Below are 18,293 nucleotides of genomic sequence, written 5' to 3'. Positions count from 1 at the left end.
TTGGACGCCACGCTAGCTGCCTACCCTCCATTCGCTGCTAATCGTCCGGACGCCCGGAATCGTCACTTAGGTGCAATTAAGTGGCCGTGGCCCGTTTTGCTTCCGGTGTTACACACGCATCCGAGCGCACGAGACACCCGTGTCACATCAGCATCAGCATGTCGTCTGGCAGACATTGACGACGGTGGCCAGGTATCGTTGAGAGAGATGAAATCGATACGTGCGATGATGGGCGGATGGATGGATCGACGACGACCAGCTTCCATTTGATCAACATGGGAAGAATGATCGTATAGCGTTTTACTGGTTGGGAGTGAGAAAGATGAGTATTATTACGACAGTATTACAGTAGTCAGTTTAGTATTCAATTTCTCTTTATGGGTTTAATTATTCTTTTCTAGAATTAATGGAAAAATAAGCGTCTGAGCACTTACTTGATCATATCCGTTTTATAATGTAAAGGGTGATTTAGTAGGAGGCGAGAAGATATCTGATTTCGGAAGGGTCTCTATGGGTACAAGATTTCTGGATGTGGCCTAGAAACAGGAGGCATTGACGTTTTGAATATCGGAAGTAATGAATTCTTTACTTACAATTACCGTTACCTATGATGATGATGCACTAATGATAAGGATTGCAAAAAGCTCCGCCATGAAACTGCTTTCGAAACATTTTTGGTACTGTCAGATGACATCTTTGCCAGGAAGTTGTATATTTGATTTGTTCGTTGGATACAAATCTTTCTGGGACTGTCACACGGTCACAGAAGATCATTGACATTGCTTCACAAGAAGCGGCTGTAAGTGCCGATAAGTTTCACGCGGACTTTTATCCTAACTTAGTTTAGGTACATTGAGACTTAGTGAAAATAAGAGAACATAGCAATTCGGCCTGGCTATTCTTCAGAAAAAAAGATAAGATAATAAAGAGAAAGAGTACCGGAGACACATGTTCCATCGACATTATATCCCATAATATGAGTCAAGAGTTTTTCTAATGCAACTTTTAAACCAATGTCCAACTTTAGCTATGTCCAATACATTATCTCCCCGTGAAACAGTTGGCGAAGAGTCGTTTGAAGAATGTCATTATTAAAAATATTTTAAAATAGCTCAGTACATGGCTCTGTGATAGAGTAGTAATCGTGGTAAACATTTTCTGTGGCCTTAAAGTCCAACAAGCGTGTGATGTTCTAGTGGCCAGAAACTCTCCGCTACGAGCTCAATAACTCAATAAAAGGCCAGCAATTTAATTGTCCATCTATCCTGGCTAATAACTCTGTTGGTTGTTTCATAAGATTAAAAATGACTTATCATCATCGCTAAAATAGAAAACAAAAATGGGATGAAACCTGCAATTAAAAAATGGAAACTAAATTGACAAGTATAGATAGCAATATATATGCTAATAAGTGCGATCAAAGGCATTGAATCAGCCCAGCGGTTGGTTTTACTGTTCTCTCGGTACATCCTGATAAAGTTTTTGATCGATGTGCAACCAAGAACACCATCATAACTACGATCAAGATGATAAGATATGTAAGAGATCGCGCTGCTGAAGCGTTGTGGTCTCCTTTTGGGTGTCAATAAAATTATTAAAATTTTAATTGATTCTTAGCTTCCTTTCCTGAGAACACACGTACCGTGCATTGGAGAGCGAGGGACTTTCATATCTTTGCCAGAACCAGCCCATCGCTGGTTGTCTCTGATGGGTTTGTCGTCGTTTGTCGTCCGTAGAACACTGCTGAGTCTAAACGTAAATGACTTCATTTATTATGTCGATAATTATACGCTTCATCATTTCGGCTTCTCCCAATGGTATGACAGCGTCTGGTGGTTGACTCAATCTTCCTTAAGGGTGGTCCCGCGCAGTCGTCGTAGCAAGTGTGGCGATTGCAAACATCCAACCACCGCCACGGCACATCATAACCGGCGGCCACTGGGTCCGGGTCCCGCAGAGTTTCCCTTCGATTGAAAATAATTATTCACAAATTATCTTCGGCGGCAAACCGACGGGCATACAAGATGGGCGACGGGTTTAGTTGTACTACTACTACTACTGCTGCTGCTTGGGCCCACCTCGATGTCCCTGCTGATCGGACGCCTTACGCAGGGCACGGGGTTATTTCGCTGCACAAACGCAAATGACCGCTACCAATCACTGTCAACGCGATCTAAACCGGGGCGTCCTGCGGTTTGACCATTCCGAACAGGCAGCAAATGCCGGCACGGCGGTAATGGTGTGTCGTTGAGTTTGCGTTTGAATCCCGTCCCGAGACTTTATCAAGCGATCGCCGGTGATCAAACTCTGTTGCTCTGCCTTGTGCACGGAACCGTTGCTTTCGTATTGTATATTATGACTTGGCAGAGTTGGGCAAGTCGTGCTGGGGTGTGTTACAAATTAAACGCCAATCGGGCATCATTTGCAAAGAAATGGCACCTGTGAAGTGGAGGATGGATATTTTGGGGGCGATTTCATAGTGGTGTTGAGGCATGGATGTGCATGGACGGCTGTTGATAGCAATGTGATTAAACAAGTGCAAATGACTGTCAGATTGAGCGGCTATCGTTAGGCCTATTAGATGGTTTGTTTTGATGGGGTTAGGACTAATTGGATGTTGCTCCATTAGGAGACTGATACTCGTCACGCGCTAACTGAACTTCTAATTGCAATTTGAGCTTTCTTGCTATTATGTAGGTAAATTGCAGAGTGACAATTGCTAGACCCGTTTTTGAAATGGTTCTTCGAATATGGTAGCAAAGACTCAAAAAAACTGATGTTTTATTTGGAACCTTATTTGTCTCAAGAAAATAAACTGACAGAACAGAACGCAAATTAAACGGGAATGAAAGCTCGATTCTTGGAAAGCTTGTCAAATTAGGATTATCTTCTGAGAAGATTTTATGAATCCTTTTAAGAATATCTTTGCGATTGACATTATAGTTAGGAGAGTGAGTTGATTATTACTCATTCCGATGGAGCGCAACAAAACCAACACGGTTAGAGGAGTTGAAGGAATGACATTCCTAATTGTATTTTTAAACTTTATATAAACAAAAAGAGTGTTAAACAAAAGGGTGACTAAAAATATATAAACAAGAATATGGAGATGTGTGCTTACCTAGAAAACTATCTTAATTTTCTGGGAAGTTTTCTACTACTCCTGGGCTAGATGTTAGTTGGTTCGCTGATATCGTAGAAAGTTCTTTCCAGACTTAACGACTTACTTGGTAACGACGGCCATCGAATGGTTTACTATACTTGATGACTCTTTGTAGTATAAGATAGTCAGTTAGCACTACGATACAATGGTCCGGATGCGATTTGTAGCCTCGGTTCTGCTGTGTGAAGATCGGTGCCACTGTCGCCTCTACCACCCGTCCGTTCTATACAATAGATGCAGATAGTATTAAATGTAAAGAGTTTTCACATACATTGATTCTAAATTACACTAGAAGCCATGGACATGTCCAGGACATCAATCGATGTGATGTCGTTCAGCTGCGAATTTATTCTCTCGGAGGCCTTAAGCGCAATGGAAGTTAGAGGCCTCTATCACATTGAAACTGAAGACCGGGATGGTACGTTCTTTGTGGAATCGGGGGATTTACAGACGATGATCTCAAGTGGTTTCGAGGATTTCTGCTACATGGCCATTCTCAGTTGTGCTGCTCGACCTGTGAAAATGAAGCAAAAAGGATTCTAAACACAAATACAGTATTAAAGGACAGGTCGATTATTGATTCATATGCACTGCTGTAATTACGAGTAGCTATAATTGTAAGACTAGTGTTTTTTCAGCACACCACTGTAAGTGTCGAGCAGTATCTAAGCACATCTCACTAAACCCTCGGCTCCACACACGATCTGTCAATCTTTCGTTGCGTACGATCCTCTCCCTATCACTAACACACTAACATCACTATTCCTCACGGGGATGCTGCAGTACACGCATCTAGTCTATTTGTCTACTATCATAAAACTTACCATTTGTTTGCAGGTTAATTGGACTTGTTCCAAGATTAGTCGCAGCAGTGTAAAAACCTCGTTGTCCTTTTCCGCCAGTGTTGTGACTCGTCCTTTGTGTGTGAATGCGTGTCCTGCTCTATAAGCGTGCAAAACAGTAAGTGATGGCATTTTCGATAAAGAAACGCACCAACACACGGTTAAATGAGATTGAGAAGGTGAGTGATCCTAACACAATCATACACATCATCATCACTCTTGGTTCATTGGTTCTTGTATGTTTTCTTGCTTGCTGTGACATGCAACGTTTTGGGATTTCCAAGGGCATTACGAGTGAAACCGTGTGGCGATTAATGGGCTGTAAGGAACGCACAAAATCGGTTTGCAAATATAGGCACCACGTTAACGTTAATGTCTCTCGAAAATCCCAACGCAGTGCAGACAGTATTTAGACAGGAACCGGGAAGAAGAATCAAAGCGATCAAGAAGAAGTAACCGAAGAATAGGGACCAACTTCCAAACAAGTTGGGACTTAGTAGGCCAGTAGCTTTTATCGTACGCAAGGAAATCTTCTGGTCCACAAAATCCCAGTTCGATTGAAAATTCTTGTGCCCGTGATGTGGACCGGGCGTTGTAGGTAACGAGGGTTCCCTATGTTCCCCCAATAAGGATGGTCTCGCGGATGGGCGTGTTGGTTGGTTGGTGAACGCAAACCGGGGGTTTCGTGAGTGCGGTCGTCGATCGATTGCAGTGCCCCAAGGGTAACATTCGGCAGAGGGTGATTCTTGGTTGTTGGATCCGTTGTTCGTTTAGGGCATACCGCTTATGCTAACCACATGCGCAGCCCGGCCAGTTTTCTGTTGCTCAATCCCAATCAACCTGCAGAAAAATGGTGATCGTTTCGGTTGAAGTTGAAGCGGTGTAGCTAAAATAGAGAGAAGGTAAAACCGCCGCCAGTTTGGATGCGATCCGATCGGACAAATTGGTGTTTTGTGTGTATGTATGTGTGTGTGTGTGTATGGAGCTGTTTTCGAAGGGTACTCTCGGTACCGGTAGTGTACAGGCGCAATTACTCAGCGAGTCTTGAGATCTCCCGAATCTCTGGCCCCGGTGCTTTTGCTTTTTGCTGCTCACGGAGGCCATCCGATAAATAATAGAAAATCTCTTTTTACCCTTTCTGCGCCGAATCTTAACATCTTTGAATCCTGGGTCCTTCAAAACCAAAATGTGAGCTGCCCGTGGTTGGTACGCTGCTGGGATAACTCGGTATCGGTTCGATCTCTTTCGATGGAGTCTGGAAACAAAACAAAGGGAAGACAAGGATAGGGACTGAAAAAAAGCAGTGGTTAGGAAAACGGTACAAAATGATTGCTATAAATCTGGACACAATTTATTGTCCACGGTACTGGTCCAGGGCTGGCTTCTCGGATTGTATTGTGCTTTTAGACCACAAAACAATCACCGGCATGTGTGGTTGTTGTTTCGGTTAGCATCGGTTTAGTTACGCCGCAGGACGTTTGCCCTACCGAACGTCGTGCAAACGTAACGTTGGGTCAGACCTTAAAATGTTGTGTACCATATGACTTCTGGAATGTTGTTGGCTGGCGGCCTCCTAACACAACCATTTCGTGCGGAAGCAGTTAGAAGAAATCGGTCGTATGGGCATACATCTACCGAAACGGAGACCCGTGGGCGATTGAATAAATCATCATCATCATCATCATCGTCCGCGAATAGGAGGTGACCCTGGTGTTTTCCACCGCAGTTTGTTCAACTTCCAAAGCGTACAGTACAGTACCTTAATCAGAAATCAATCCTACACCCTTCGGGGTGATCCTTCGCTCGGTTCAGTGCCATGTTAACGTTAATTATGTACAAATTTGAACAATTTCTCATACACCGTGGACCGTGCGGAGCTACATGAATCGATTGGCCGGGCCACTCTGCATGCCTAAGTTTATGAGGTTTTTCGATTGCCAGAAAGTAGTTGAACCAAATGAACTTGTATCATTTTTCCTCTCTTTCGACTGCTCGAAGGCAACCGAAAGCTCACGATCACCACTTTGCTGTCTGCAATGTTTGTTTTGCCCACGAAACATCCCTTTAACGCGACACACGTTTGACACTTAAAAGCGGATGATCGTGTCTTTCGGATGACGGAAGGATTATAGCACTCTCCTTTAGTACTCTACCAGCACTACTGGATGAGACTCGTCGCGCCCCGAAGGGACTCACCTCTGTCAGTGATGGCTTGATCTGGAGCGCTTTTCTCCAGTTTTACGAGTTGCTACCTCATTCATTCTTCACTTGCGGACACGCGAGACATTTGTGGGACACAAAATTAAATCATCAGCAAATGAATGCTAGTAGTATCATTCACTCGCATCAATTCAATTCATTCCGCTCCATTAGGCGTGTGTGAGTGCTGGCGCGCGCCCTTGCTCCCGTACATTGTGTCTTTCGGTTTGATGTGCCGCGTTTGATCATGCGATGACTTCTGCTTCGTGATCAACGCTTCCTTTGCTGTGCCTGCTTTTTTTTGTCGGATAACCTTTTGTATTGTAATGATACATTTATTTTAATGGATATCGTGGAAGGAATTACCATGTTTCACGGATCATATAAAGCGAATAGTGTCACGAATCGCGCGCGCGCGGTAGGTCAAATTAGCTACAAAGAAAGAGGAAAAGATAGGAAGATTAGGAGGATCCTTAGGATACATTGTGTCTTTCCGAATATCCCAGCTTCTTTGACTTCGGCAAAGACTGGTTTATAAATCATTAGTTCGAGCTGCAAATCCTTCCCGATTGATGAACCTTAGCGCGTTCCTCAAGAGAAAGATTATACAGAAACTTTTCCTTACAGTACCAGACATCCACCTACATGTAATTTCCACCGCAGCGTTTAACAACAACGCTCGCTTGCGGTGTAATTCCGCAATCATAAATTATGCAATTTTTGCTATTGGATTCCTCCATTTCCATTTCCTCCATTGCATGTCTCAAGCGATTCCCTATCGCGGCTTCTTCTACGTACGCAAATGAATCAAGTGACCAGATCCAGAAAGCATAATGTGGTGGAGTTGATGATGATGCTTTAAGAAGCCGATTCCAAGACTGACCGAGGATGGAATTTCGCTTTCAATGCTTCCAACGGGATATGCCCTTTTGCTGGTGGTACAAGAGGAGTGAGATACGTAATGAATGGTTTGTCGTTTGCATGTTCATTCGGGTTGCTTCGACCGTGGAACGAACGGAACCCGTTCGAACATTGTTGTTGTGAAATGATACCTTGAAGAAGACGATGTGAAATGGTAATCGTTCTGTGCACCCGGTGGAAGACTAATGTTGTAGATCATTTTCTTGAGCGAGAGTACTGTTTTAGGAGTGCATTGATCAGATATCGATGATCAGTAATTGTGTAACTATAACCGATGGGTACAGTTAGCAGTATCACTGGTGAAACCGAGTGGATTCCATACTATAAATAAGTGATTATAATGTGAAATAGCTTTTTAACGCTAGTGATCTACATTTGATGCATTAATTTTCAATTTCATGTACTAGAATTTCGTATGGATCTTGTAAGCATTGTTTTACCTGTGTTGATGTCCATTCTAGAGTCATCAGCGTCTTCAAGACTTCCGGAATGATGACATCGCGATATATGCTTATTCTTATAACCTATTGACTTAGAAAGAGTAAAAACAAGGATACAGAGTACAATACTAAGGCATAAATCTCATTGAGTATCCAGGATAGTGTAAGTAACAGTGACTTGAAACCCTGAGGATGCAGGCATTTCGGACCAATTCTTCAAACTGTAAATTTCACTATACAAAATACGACTATTTCTTGCTTTCTATTTGGGCGGTTGGTTGAGGGGACAGCGGCGCCGATGTCCACACGGACGGAATAACCGGAGCTCACATCCCATCAGGGCCGTTCTACCTTAGTGAGGATAAACTATTCAACAATGTGGCATCAATAAGGGTGACGGATTTACCTAGGGACAGAGTTGGCGGTCGCTAGGGGCTAGGCCAGTCCGGTCATTATCTCCAATGGTTTCGTAGTAAGGTTTCGTGCTTTTTTTCAATATTTTTTAATTAGATGGACATCGATATCCATTCCGGCTAGAGTCTCTAAACAGCATGGTCCACATATGATGGTCCCAAGAAAATGAAGTTGAGCTTTTCCTGGCCCTACTGAGCAGATGTAAAAAAGTGAATTTTATACATTAATAGTAGCAACAGAAACGAAAGTACATTCTGTTAGCGCCAAATATTGGTCAGCACAGGAAGCTCGTTTATACAACTAATTTATATCTTTGATCACACGATAAAAATCGAAATTTCTTCTTTGAAGTAATACTGCTTCAGGTCTCAGGGCAAAAGGGTCTCAAAAACACTTACAAAGGGATGAAGTTCACGAGAAGTGATCACACATGCGCACAAACACATTTGCAAAGCCTCCGTTGAACCCGGATGATTAACCCAAGACATTGTATCGCGTACCGGTCGCGATTAACGGTCGGCGATCTTACAAGCGGCTACAACCCATAAATAATCCATTTAGGAAGGAATGGCGTTGGCTTTAAAACTATGAGTGTCGTTACACGCGGTGTTACGCTCCGGTTCACGCAATCGAAACCTTACCACCCTCCCGTACGGCCACAGATTTGAAGTCACCAGAGCACAAGAGCAAGAGCAGTGTGTAGAATTTATTGCACCTTTCAAACCATTTACAGGTTATTCGTTAACACACAAAAAAAATGCAACATTATGTTGGACCTTCCCGGTGCGTTCCCTCGCCTCGCCGGTCACAAGGGAGTTGAAAGCTTTGACATCTCGTCCGCGCACCCTTTGGTGGTTCCACTTTCGGCGGCCACTTACCTGTTGTTGTTGACACATCCTTTTTGCCAGGCCGGGTCGGCCGTCTAATTATATATTCGTGTAATGAGTCGCGCAAAACACATCGTGCCCGGGCGGGCCATTCAAATTGCGATCGACGATGCGCACACCTTGCCGCTTGCGATCATCATCCCGTTGCGGGAGGGTAGGTCGGACGGTGGTCCACCAGGCACGGAGAGTAGTAGTACCAGCAGCAGCAGCATTGCGGGACCGTGTGCGACCCTTGGAACCGAACTGGATGCGTTCGGTAGGGTTTTGCAAATTATTTATGACGGCCCTCTTTGCGCTTTCGACGCCTTTTTTTGCACGACGAGTCACGAGTTCTATAAGCAAAAACCAGATGGAAGCTCGCGCGCGCGTGTGTGTGTGTGTGTGTGTGTGTACGCACTAAATAAATTGTGTGTTCGCTAATAAGTGCAAGATTTTGCTTTTTAGTACGATGGCCATTAATTTCACACCTCGTCTTCGTCTCCTTTAACGGGAAGGTTTTGTGGCTATGCTGCGTGTACCATGCTGGCTCTGGCCGGTTTTTCCACTTGAAGGGACCATCCCTTACCAGCGCGCGGGACGTCACTTGTATGTGGGCGTCCTGCGCGTTTGTCGCGCTAGCTAGATGCAACCAGATGCCGGTGTATCATTAGGAAATGACATTTCAATAGGTGATTATTATCACGCGTTTTGCTGCGTTTGCACGCTGCTCTTACCTTTTGCCTAGCGCTAGGCCGTAGTCGCGCTCCATTATTTCTATCAGATTCACTAGGTTTTTGCTCCAGTTTGCTGTGGCTGTGGTTAGTGAGCCTACGCGCGACACACAAGCGCGAGTGTTGTTGAACCCTAGACGCCACCTTGGAACTACTGCCCAGTGGAGATGATGGCAGTAGGGACGGGAAAATATTACAATGTAATCAATAAATTCTGCTCTACGCTTTGCAGAATTTATGGCAATTCGTTGCGCTACGCTTTTCCCCGTGTACGTACAGGCTGGTGAGAAAAAGGGTCCCATAAATTGTACGATTATGCATGCGTTTGTTTCGCACTGAGGCACAAAACGTCAGCTGCCTCTGGTCCTCACTGGAAGCTTTGGTGGAGGTGCTACCAGTAGTGCCGGGCTACCGAAGTTTTATCAGGAAGGTGACACCGGGATGGCAGATTGTTGTAGAATGTGCTGATTGCAAACGGTTATATTTCTAAATTGTTAGTGACCGCATCTTGGCAATTGTAGGCCTTCCGTTTAATGATTCCAGCGTCGCAGCGAGAAGTGAACTCTGAGAGATATTCAACTCCAAAAACATTATTCTTTCGAATCAAGCTCTTGTTGTTTGAACAAATGGGAGAAAATTGTAAGACATCACCAAGAGCTTCTAATTACAGGCCAGGATAGATACAACGACGAGTAGAAGAAATAATTCAATTTCCTTCAGCAAGTCCCACAACTTGCCGATGTCGATTAGATTAGAGAATATCCGACGCACCATAATATGGGCAAACCGTGTCTAGAGCGTCGTGTAGAGATTCAAACCTCCTGTTTTTAATGCTTCAAATGGAGGCAAATTAATGTGGTCCGGTGTTAAGAGGATATCAGACACTACCCCCACTCGCACCAGATAGCCATGGGGCGATCTCACTGAAACTGCATAGCTCGTCCATCCAAAGGTGGTTGCGTTTGCGTGTGCAATTTGCGTTAGGGTGTTGCGTAGGCGTCCGGACGAACTGTTCGGTATCTCGCGATGGCCACCCGGAGAAACACCGTTGCATGTAGGGTGCCAGTATGCTGTACACAGACACGCATACATCTGCAATATCGCACCGGAATCGAATGGTGGTCCGGTTCGTTTTTGTTTGGGTTTGGGGAGCTGAAGTAACTAAAAACATATCTTGGCCCTCTTTTCTCCGTTCGAGTAGTGGAAGGTAAGGAAATTTAAATACAATATCAAGATTGCACCCTGTACATGGGCGTTATGGGGTTATTCCTAGCAGCGCGAGCACCAGTTTGTTCAGGTCACCGAAAGTGGTCACAAGTTTTATAAAAAAAACGCGGCGTCTGCGTTACGAATACGACTAGATACCAATTAAAATTCCTGTCCTCTTAAGAGGCGACATCTTGGCGCTTTCGGAAGCACACGCAATGTAGTGATTTTGTTTTCGGGCGCCTTTAAGAAGGTAGAGTTATTCTGAAGGGTTTTGGAAGCGGGTGGGATTTGTCTTGTGCAAAAATGCGTCGCGGTAATTAGCACATTGGAATGGGTTGGGAAATTGTTCGAATTGCTGAAATAACTCAGAGAAACATAAGATATTTGTAGCAATTCCAAGATCTCTAGAATCTCTGAGCTCCAAAAATCTCTAGACCTCTAGAGGCAGATGTGTATGGATGGTGGCATCCGTACTTAACATAATAGATCTACACCAGGTGCCCTCATCCCATTGCAGGCCAGATCGCTTAAATATGGTTATAGTACGAAGATCATCTGTTATACAAAAAATAGTGGATTTTTGCAAAGAAAATGCTTCGAGAATAACGATGAATAAGGGGAAGTTCAAGCTACAGGACGTAAACTTAGAGTGAAAAATATCCCATTAATATCAACGTTCTCAATCGCCTGTTGAGTTGAGACGTCAACTCCCCCATTTATGAACCGTGCACATGACAGTTTTGACCTAGACCTTACTGCTCTGCAGTACCGGGAAATCTCGGTACATCCATCGTGCAGTCAATGCAAGCTGGGTGCGAAAAACTATGCTAATCCATCACCTTTATGTCCGTGTGCACCATTTCCCATGAGTCTCGAGCCCAACGAGGCGATGGACACAAACGGCATTCAATTTCAAAGAGAAAAAAACCCACAACATCGCACTGCGTCGCGCCGATTGATCGACACTATCAGTCAAGTTGCATCGGTGCATTCGCTTGACGACGGCAGTACGCGTTTGTGTGGACATTGCGCGCTCAATATTTATGAAGCCTTCAGAAACGCTGGGCTGATCGGAACCCGCCGATTGGGATCCGTAAGTGAGGTTATGAAATTTTTCAATCAACACCCAACCCATGGGAAAATACGGGAAAAAGTGCTGCACCCTGCGGGGAAGAAGAGGTGTCCCGAACGACACCTTATCCAATGGTAAGCGAAGCGTCTAATTAATGTCTCTCCAAATTCTTCCCGATCACAGGGTGCCATCTCACGTCTGGTGCACAACATTCCAACCATAAAGCCCATTAATCACGACAATGTATGAAATATCACACTCATTCCATTACCGGGCCACCCTTTTTTGGGTGTTTGGTCCTGCTCGATGGTGACATCTCCCGTAGGAAAGGCTACCAACCAGTTTCCAAAGCGTTTCGCCTTACATGGACAGGAAGCGCGCGCTCTCTCACATATAAATCATAAACCATCAAACGACGATAAAAGTCTGAGCCATCGCGTTTGTTGCCACCTTTGGAGGACTGGTGCCGGAGCACATAAATTGAATGCCGATTCCCCACGGGCGCATAATGATGTGCGAGTTTGGAGTTATCCGGGAAGGGTGGCTTTTTTATTGTTTGCTATCATTGCGTTCGTTGTGGTCGAATGGGTGAGATGAATTCAATTTCAGCAAACGTAACCGAACTCGGCCATCAGAATCGATGCATAAATGCATCATCGATGATCATCACGCGCATAGGGCAGATGCGTCGATCGCGATCGCTGTGCGCTGTGCTGAAAATGGACCGATGAAGACTAAGGCTGCTCACTGGTTTGATTATGATTATTTTTCCTTCATTCGCTCAAGAAGGGGCTAGCTCGATAGAGCAAAAACTCACTCATAAATGGTGCGAACGGAGCATAGCATGGTAATGGGGTCTCGCGCGTCTTGATGTCTTCTATCGGGGTGATCGATTGGGATTGCGGTTGTGCAGGCCCATTCCTTGTTAGGTACGCGTTCTCACCGTTTGTTGAGAACAAACGCAAGAGAGCGATCTAAGGCGCGAAAAAAGGCAGAACATGAATAAGGAAGTTTCCGACACCGTGAGATACTGTAAAGTGACAGCATCAGCACAGTCTGATGACAAGTTTGTAGAAAACCCGTATCAGAGTATCATCCGTGGCCTAGCGATCCGTCGTCCATCAAAGGCATTCTCCCTGGGGGAGGTTTGTTTTTCCTAGCAAATAGTTAAACGTCACTGTGCACGGGTCAGTTGATCTAAGGCTCGATTTCAATGTGACTCTAATGATAGGCAGACTGATTTATCATGCAAAACTGGACGCAAGAGCAAAAACCCGTTGACATTTCGTGTGACGATCATTGTAGGGCGCGTCCGACTTTTTTTCCAATTGCGGTCCGAGCGTCCTCTAGCGGAATGTCTCAAAACTGTCAGATTTATTGACAGCTTCTGCAGTTAGGGCGATAGGGTGAGTATACTCTCTGTTGCAGGACGCTTCATTCCTTTGCACCATGCTTCACGCAAACGCGGAGCGAAAGAGTAGTGTCCATTTCTTGACCGTCTACGGACATCTACAGCAAAACTGTCCAGTCTTCCACACCGTCCAACACCTGGACCAGGGAAGTAACGGTTTCGCAGGAAAGCCTCACCATGAGTTGAATCAATTTTAATGAACTCTATTATTCTTCCCCGCACACAATAATGGTCACACGCGGTGAAATATCCCATTTATACCGCCGCTTCCACCTTTTAGTCGCTTGCAGCTGGAGCTTATCCGCGCGCGCACATTTTATGACTTGTTTATGATATTAAGACGTTTCAATAGTGTATATACACTCACCTCACCTCACAGATTTTGTCGTCTCATCCCCGCTTCTCTGCCACAAATCGCAACGGGGAAGTATGATCCCGAGCAGAGCTAGACACAACAGGAATTTCCCCCGCCGGGATCCCTTTCTCCGGCCGGACGGCCATCGCCGCCATATTATGTCTCATTGTCCGCCTTCGCAACCCGGGTATTGCGCTCCATGCTCCGAAACGGTGCAGAATGAGGTTCTTGATCGGTTTCGCCGATCGTTTGCGATCGACCCCGTTCAAGATGGGCGGCTCTCGACGACACCGATGACGACGGTTGTTTGCGCACCGCGTGAAGACGATAATGACATTTCACGACACCGTCGTCGACACACCAAGTCACCGGAGCTGAAAATAGGGGCGTTAGAGAGCAAAAAATAAAAATAAAATAAGGGGGAAACAAATACGCTGCGATATAATAATCAATAAATTATGGAACATTTCAATTTATTGGAATATACGATCAAATTAATATGACATCTATGTTCCTGTGCCGACTGTGTGTTTCCGTACTTCGATTGTGGCCGGGTATGCGGGAAACTCGCGAGGCACGCGCAAAATGGGGGCGTAGGTGTTTTGCGATCGATTTCGAACCACAGTCAAACAATAGACCATCAATTATCGTTCGACATTGTACGGAGAGAGAATCCCGCGGATGGTGAAGTCGAGCAGCAGCGCCGTCCAGACAGTGTCAGTGCAGTGCAAAAGAATGTGCCCCAAAAGCCATGAAAACTCGAGTAATGTGTGTGTGGCGTTTGTGCCGCATGTTTCTACCATCGTTTATGGGGAGTTTTTTTTTGTGCCCTCGAGTGGGACTAGAAAAAATAAAACACACACACACACACACACAACCAGACTCGCGGCGAAGTGGAGAGAAAAATCTCACCCCATATGTCTTCTCGTCGCCCCGATCTCCGGCAGTGGCGGTGGTTGATTATCCTGGCGGCGATATGGCGAATTGTGTGTATGTTTTTTCGCTTGTATGATGCGTGTGCCAATTTAAGTCGGCACACTTGTACTGCAAGAGCCTCCGGGGCACTTCGGGGGAAGCTGACGGTGCGGAGTGATCTATAAATCACGGACCGGTAAAGTGGGAAAATGTGTTTATGCAGTTAATGGTCGACGCGAGGACGAAGACATGGAGGCGATCGTTTAGACATGGGATATGTTTTGCGAAGAACTGGGCAGCAGCTTTATAGAGGTGTTTTGCGAAAGAAAAACACGCTCGTTAGGTGGCACTTGAGGAGGATTAATTTGTGTGTGGGATGTAAGGTAAGGAAAATTCCAGTGAGATATTTTCCAAAGTTGGGGGTAATTCTGGAAGAATTGCTTTAAGAAGCTATTAACAGATTCATAAAAGGTAATTTTTTTTTTTTTGTAAAGAAAGATCACATGCCCCTTCTCAAGATTATTTTAGACTGCTCTGCAAACGCACCGACACCGATAGGAAGTATGAAGAAATGCCGCTTCTGCAACGGGTCGTGCTTGGGCCATTAATTATAAGCACAACCGTTTCAAAGTTCGACGAAGAAATATGCGCGGGTCGTGTACGCAGTGTCTCGCCCTATCCTCCATCTTCATGCCCTACGAAACGACACCCATTGGCATGCGATGTCGATTACAACGGTGGAAGTGTGCGATCCGCACGTGAAAAACCTGTCCGGAAGAAAGAAAACACGAAACATTGATGTGCAACACCGGAATTCTGTTTCCGTGTGATTACAGCTAGATCACGAACAGCTTCTCCACCAGGATTGCACCAGATCCGATCTTACTCTCTTTACGAACCAGTTTTTTAGCCCTAGCAACGCTTTTGCCCGATTTGCAACGAGTCGATTTGACCCGCCTGCCTTATGATGATGCTGACCACCAGTGTACCCTTCGACACAGTAGTACGGTGGCTGCGTGATAATTTCTACACATTTTCCCTGCCGGTTTTCACCAAGAATGAATGGCACTGATCACGGCTGTGTGTGTGTGCGCGCACATACGGGGAAAATTTATGGTCGAATTGAAAAATCAATTTTAAATTTACTACCGTTTTGTTGAGCCCGTGAGCCGCATCGTGCTAGAAACCTAGACGCTAGGGAAGGTATATTTTTCATTTGTCTACTCTCCGGTCTCCCGCTCTCTCTCTCTCTCTCTCTCTCTCTCTCTCTCTCTCTCTTTCAGGCCAAAAAGACGCATTGCTTAAAAGGTGCGCATAAATGGGTTGCGTTAAATTTTCGCGTAATGTGCGCACACGTTTTCACGCCTCCTGTGCCGGATAGAGGGATGAATGGGTGGATGGGATGTGTGCTTCGTGTCGCACGTACCGTGTGGTAGAAGGCACATTTGAATGCAGCGATAAATTATTGCATATCCAATGTCACTGGCAAACGAGCAGTGGCTGATCGTAAAAATCAAAGCAGAAATGCTTTTGCGTAGGGAAATGCTATCGGGAGACGCTTAGCAACAAGCTTTGGGTTGACTTTTCTTCCCGACATATGATTCAGTAAGACGGTTGGTCTTGCCTGAATCTGGTTTGGTCTTGCCGAATCCTTTGCATACGCTACGCTGCAAGTCTGGTTTACTAGCTAGTAAGATTTATTAGGAACAATATTCAGCCAAATTATACCAATTCTAATGTTGTTCTCGCGGGCCTTTGGAAAATTGGATATCACAACAGTTTTTATATTTGTATTGAAAAATGTTCGGATTTTTCATTTAATTTCTAGATGATAAAAACTTCAACAGGTCCGCTTCCTAATAGCTTAGTAATAGGTTAGCTTAGTTACATAAAATTGTGTATTGTTTTCTAATAATTTTTAACAAAAAATTAGGTTAGCTAATATTCCAGAAATTAGCTAGAAACTAGGCGTCCCAGTGGTGAGCCAATAATGGTGTCGGTCTTTGCACGGCAGGACTGGGGTTCAATCCGGATCGTTTCCAGGCAGTGAGAAATGAATATCCAACCAGGTGTTATATCTGTCAGCAGCAAGTCTTAGTAAGCGATTCGATGGTCGGCGTTACCTGTTAGTGGTCGTTAAGAAAAGAGAAAGAAACTCTCTCAAATTATTCTATGTAACAAGATCAGCTGATCATGTCTCAAAAGCGAATTCCGTAGTATCTCTAAGTGAACACAAATGTAATGTGATGGGAATTATAATCAGCGACATCTATCTGTGAGGTTTTTCTAAGTAAAAGAATTCCTCATCTTTTGCATTCAGTAATGATCTAATTTTGTTATCTAACTAACATACTGAAGGATAAGAACACTTTTGAAGGGTAATGTGCAATGTTTAAGTCTGCATCCAGGTATTTACTAAAACCTTTGTTGCGTGTACATACAGAAAACCCCGAATCTACGGCAGGGTAGATACTAGCGTTTGGTTTAGTTTCGCCAATTCCACACAATAGGTCCTAATTCAAACATAATCGTGGTTGTTTCTACTAACGAACGAGAGTGTGTAGATCGAAAAAACACAACCATTCATACTGCAAACTGCAACATCAACACAAAACAGTACATTACGGCTGTTCGTTAAGAAATCTTCTCCCGAATCAGCATCATGAAAACGTGATGCTCGTATTCCCCAATTGAGTGGAGTGAGTTTAACTTTTTGCTTTTCGCGAACATGTCACGGACGAGTTGTAAGTACAACGCGGCGGTCTAATACGGCTCGCCAGGAGATTCGGGCAACGCCAGACTCGGCCAGACCTGGTTGGCGGAACGAAATCAAAAGGCCGCCCCAACACCGCAAGAAGCCGTTAAGGCGTGCCATTACAACGAGTAGGTCCCAATACTCCCCGTGTGTGTTTGAAAGCGCGAGCGCGCGCGCGCGTAATCGTGGTGGTGGAATCACAAAAATTAAAATATTTACATGGCCAGCATCGTCGGCGTGTGTATGTTGTGTGTTAAGTTTTTTTCTCTGCTTCTTCGATGTACGAAATGTTTCCTTGCTCGATGCGGCCGCCCGCTTCTTGCTGGAAGCTGCCAGCCGTGCCAATCTGCAGAGAGAAATTCTTGACCCCGTTGGCATTACCATCGCGAGATGTGTTTACGAATGTGAGTCGGAGGTTCTCCTGTGACGTTATGTTTGAAGTGTCTCCGGATGGAGAAAGAAATCGATCAATGGTGGGCCAAGCGGTGGGCGGTAGCGATCGATTGCCTTTACCGTGGAGGTTCAACCGTGCCGAGATTGAGCAGCTACAAACAGAGCACGGAAGCAAGAGAGCAGAGCGACAAAAAAAAAGGGTACAACCGTTGACATAAGAAAATGGTCCTCCGATATGGACCAATTTACATACATCGATACATCTCGATCGAGGGCACTAAATCTAGTGAGGTGTCTTTTCTTTTGGCCTGGGGTGGGTTTTTTTTTTGTCTAGGCGTCACGGGCGGCGAATGAATCGGAGCGTCGTCTCGTGTTCACGCTACACACCGCAGTACACCGTCGGCCGGCGACGGATTTCAGCAGCTCGGCAAAGCAAGCACACCACACCATGATAAAATGCAGCGAAATTAGAATCGACTCAATGGAAGCGACCGAATGTGTTCATTCCGTGCGCATGTAGCACAAATTAATTAAACTGATTTATGTGCAACAGTAGCGGCAGCAGCAGCAGCGGGTTTGTGGTGACGATCGTGTTAACAATGCCATC

The 18,293-nt window shown here is 45.0% G+C and overlaps 3 protein-coding genes across 3 annotated transcripts in view; 2 read left to right on the top strand and 1 right to left on the bottom strand.

Moving 5' to 3' along the window:
* LOC126567958 (MOXD1 homolog 2-like) overlaps positions 1-18,293 on the top strand; it is a 507,834-nt gene that overhangs the window by 140,883 nt on the left and 348,658 nt on the right. The window lies entirely within an intron of this gene.
* The window catches only part of LOC126568598 (probable salivary secreted peptide), a 380,437-nt gene that overhangs the window by 213,255 nt on the left and 148,889 nt on the right, over positions 1-18,293 (bottom strand). The gene's annotated exons all lie outside the window — the stretch shown is intronic.
* Positions 4,128-18,293, top strand: part of LOC126568146 (protein cortex-like) — a 34,860-nt gene continuing 20,694 nt past the window's right edge. The window contains exon 1 of the mRNA XM_050224572.1: positions 4,128-4,184. Coding sequence (XP_050080529.1) covers positions 4,131-4,184 — 54 coding nt within the window. The 5' untranslated portion in view covers positions 4,128-4,130. The remainder of the gene's footprint in view (positions 4,185-18,293) is intronic.

Source organism: Anopheles maculipalpis, chromosome 2RL (genome assembly GCF_943734695.1).
Source record: "Anopheles maculipalpis chromosome 2RL, idAnoMacuDA_375_x, whole genome shotgun sequence".
Taxonomy (NCBI): domain Eukaryota; kingdom Metazoa; phylum Arthropoda; class Insecta; order Diptera; family Culicidae; genus Anopheles; species Anopheles maculipalpis.
This window is presented reverse-complemented; position numbering and strand designations above follow the sequence as displayed.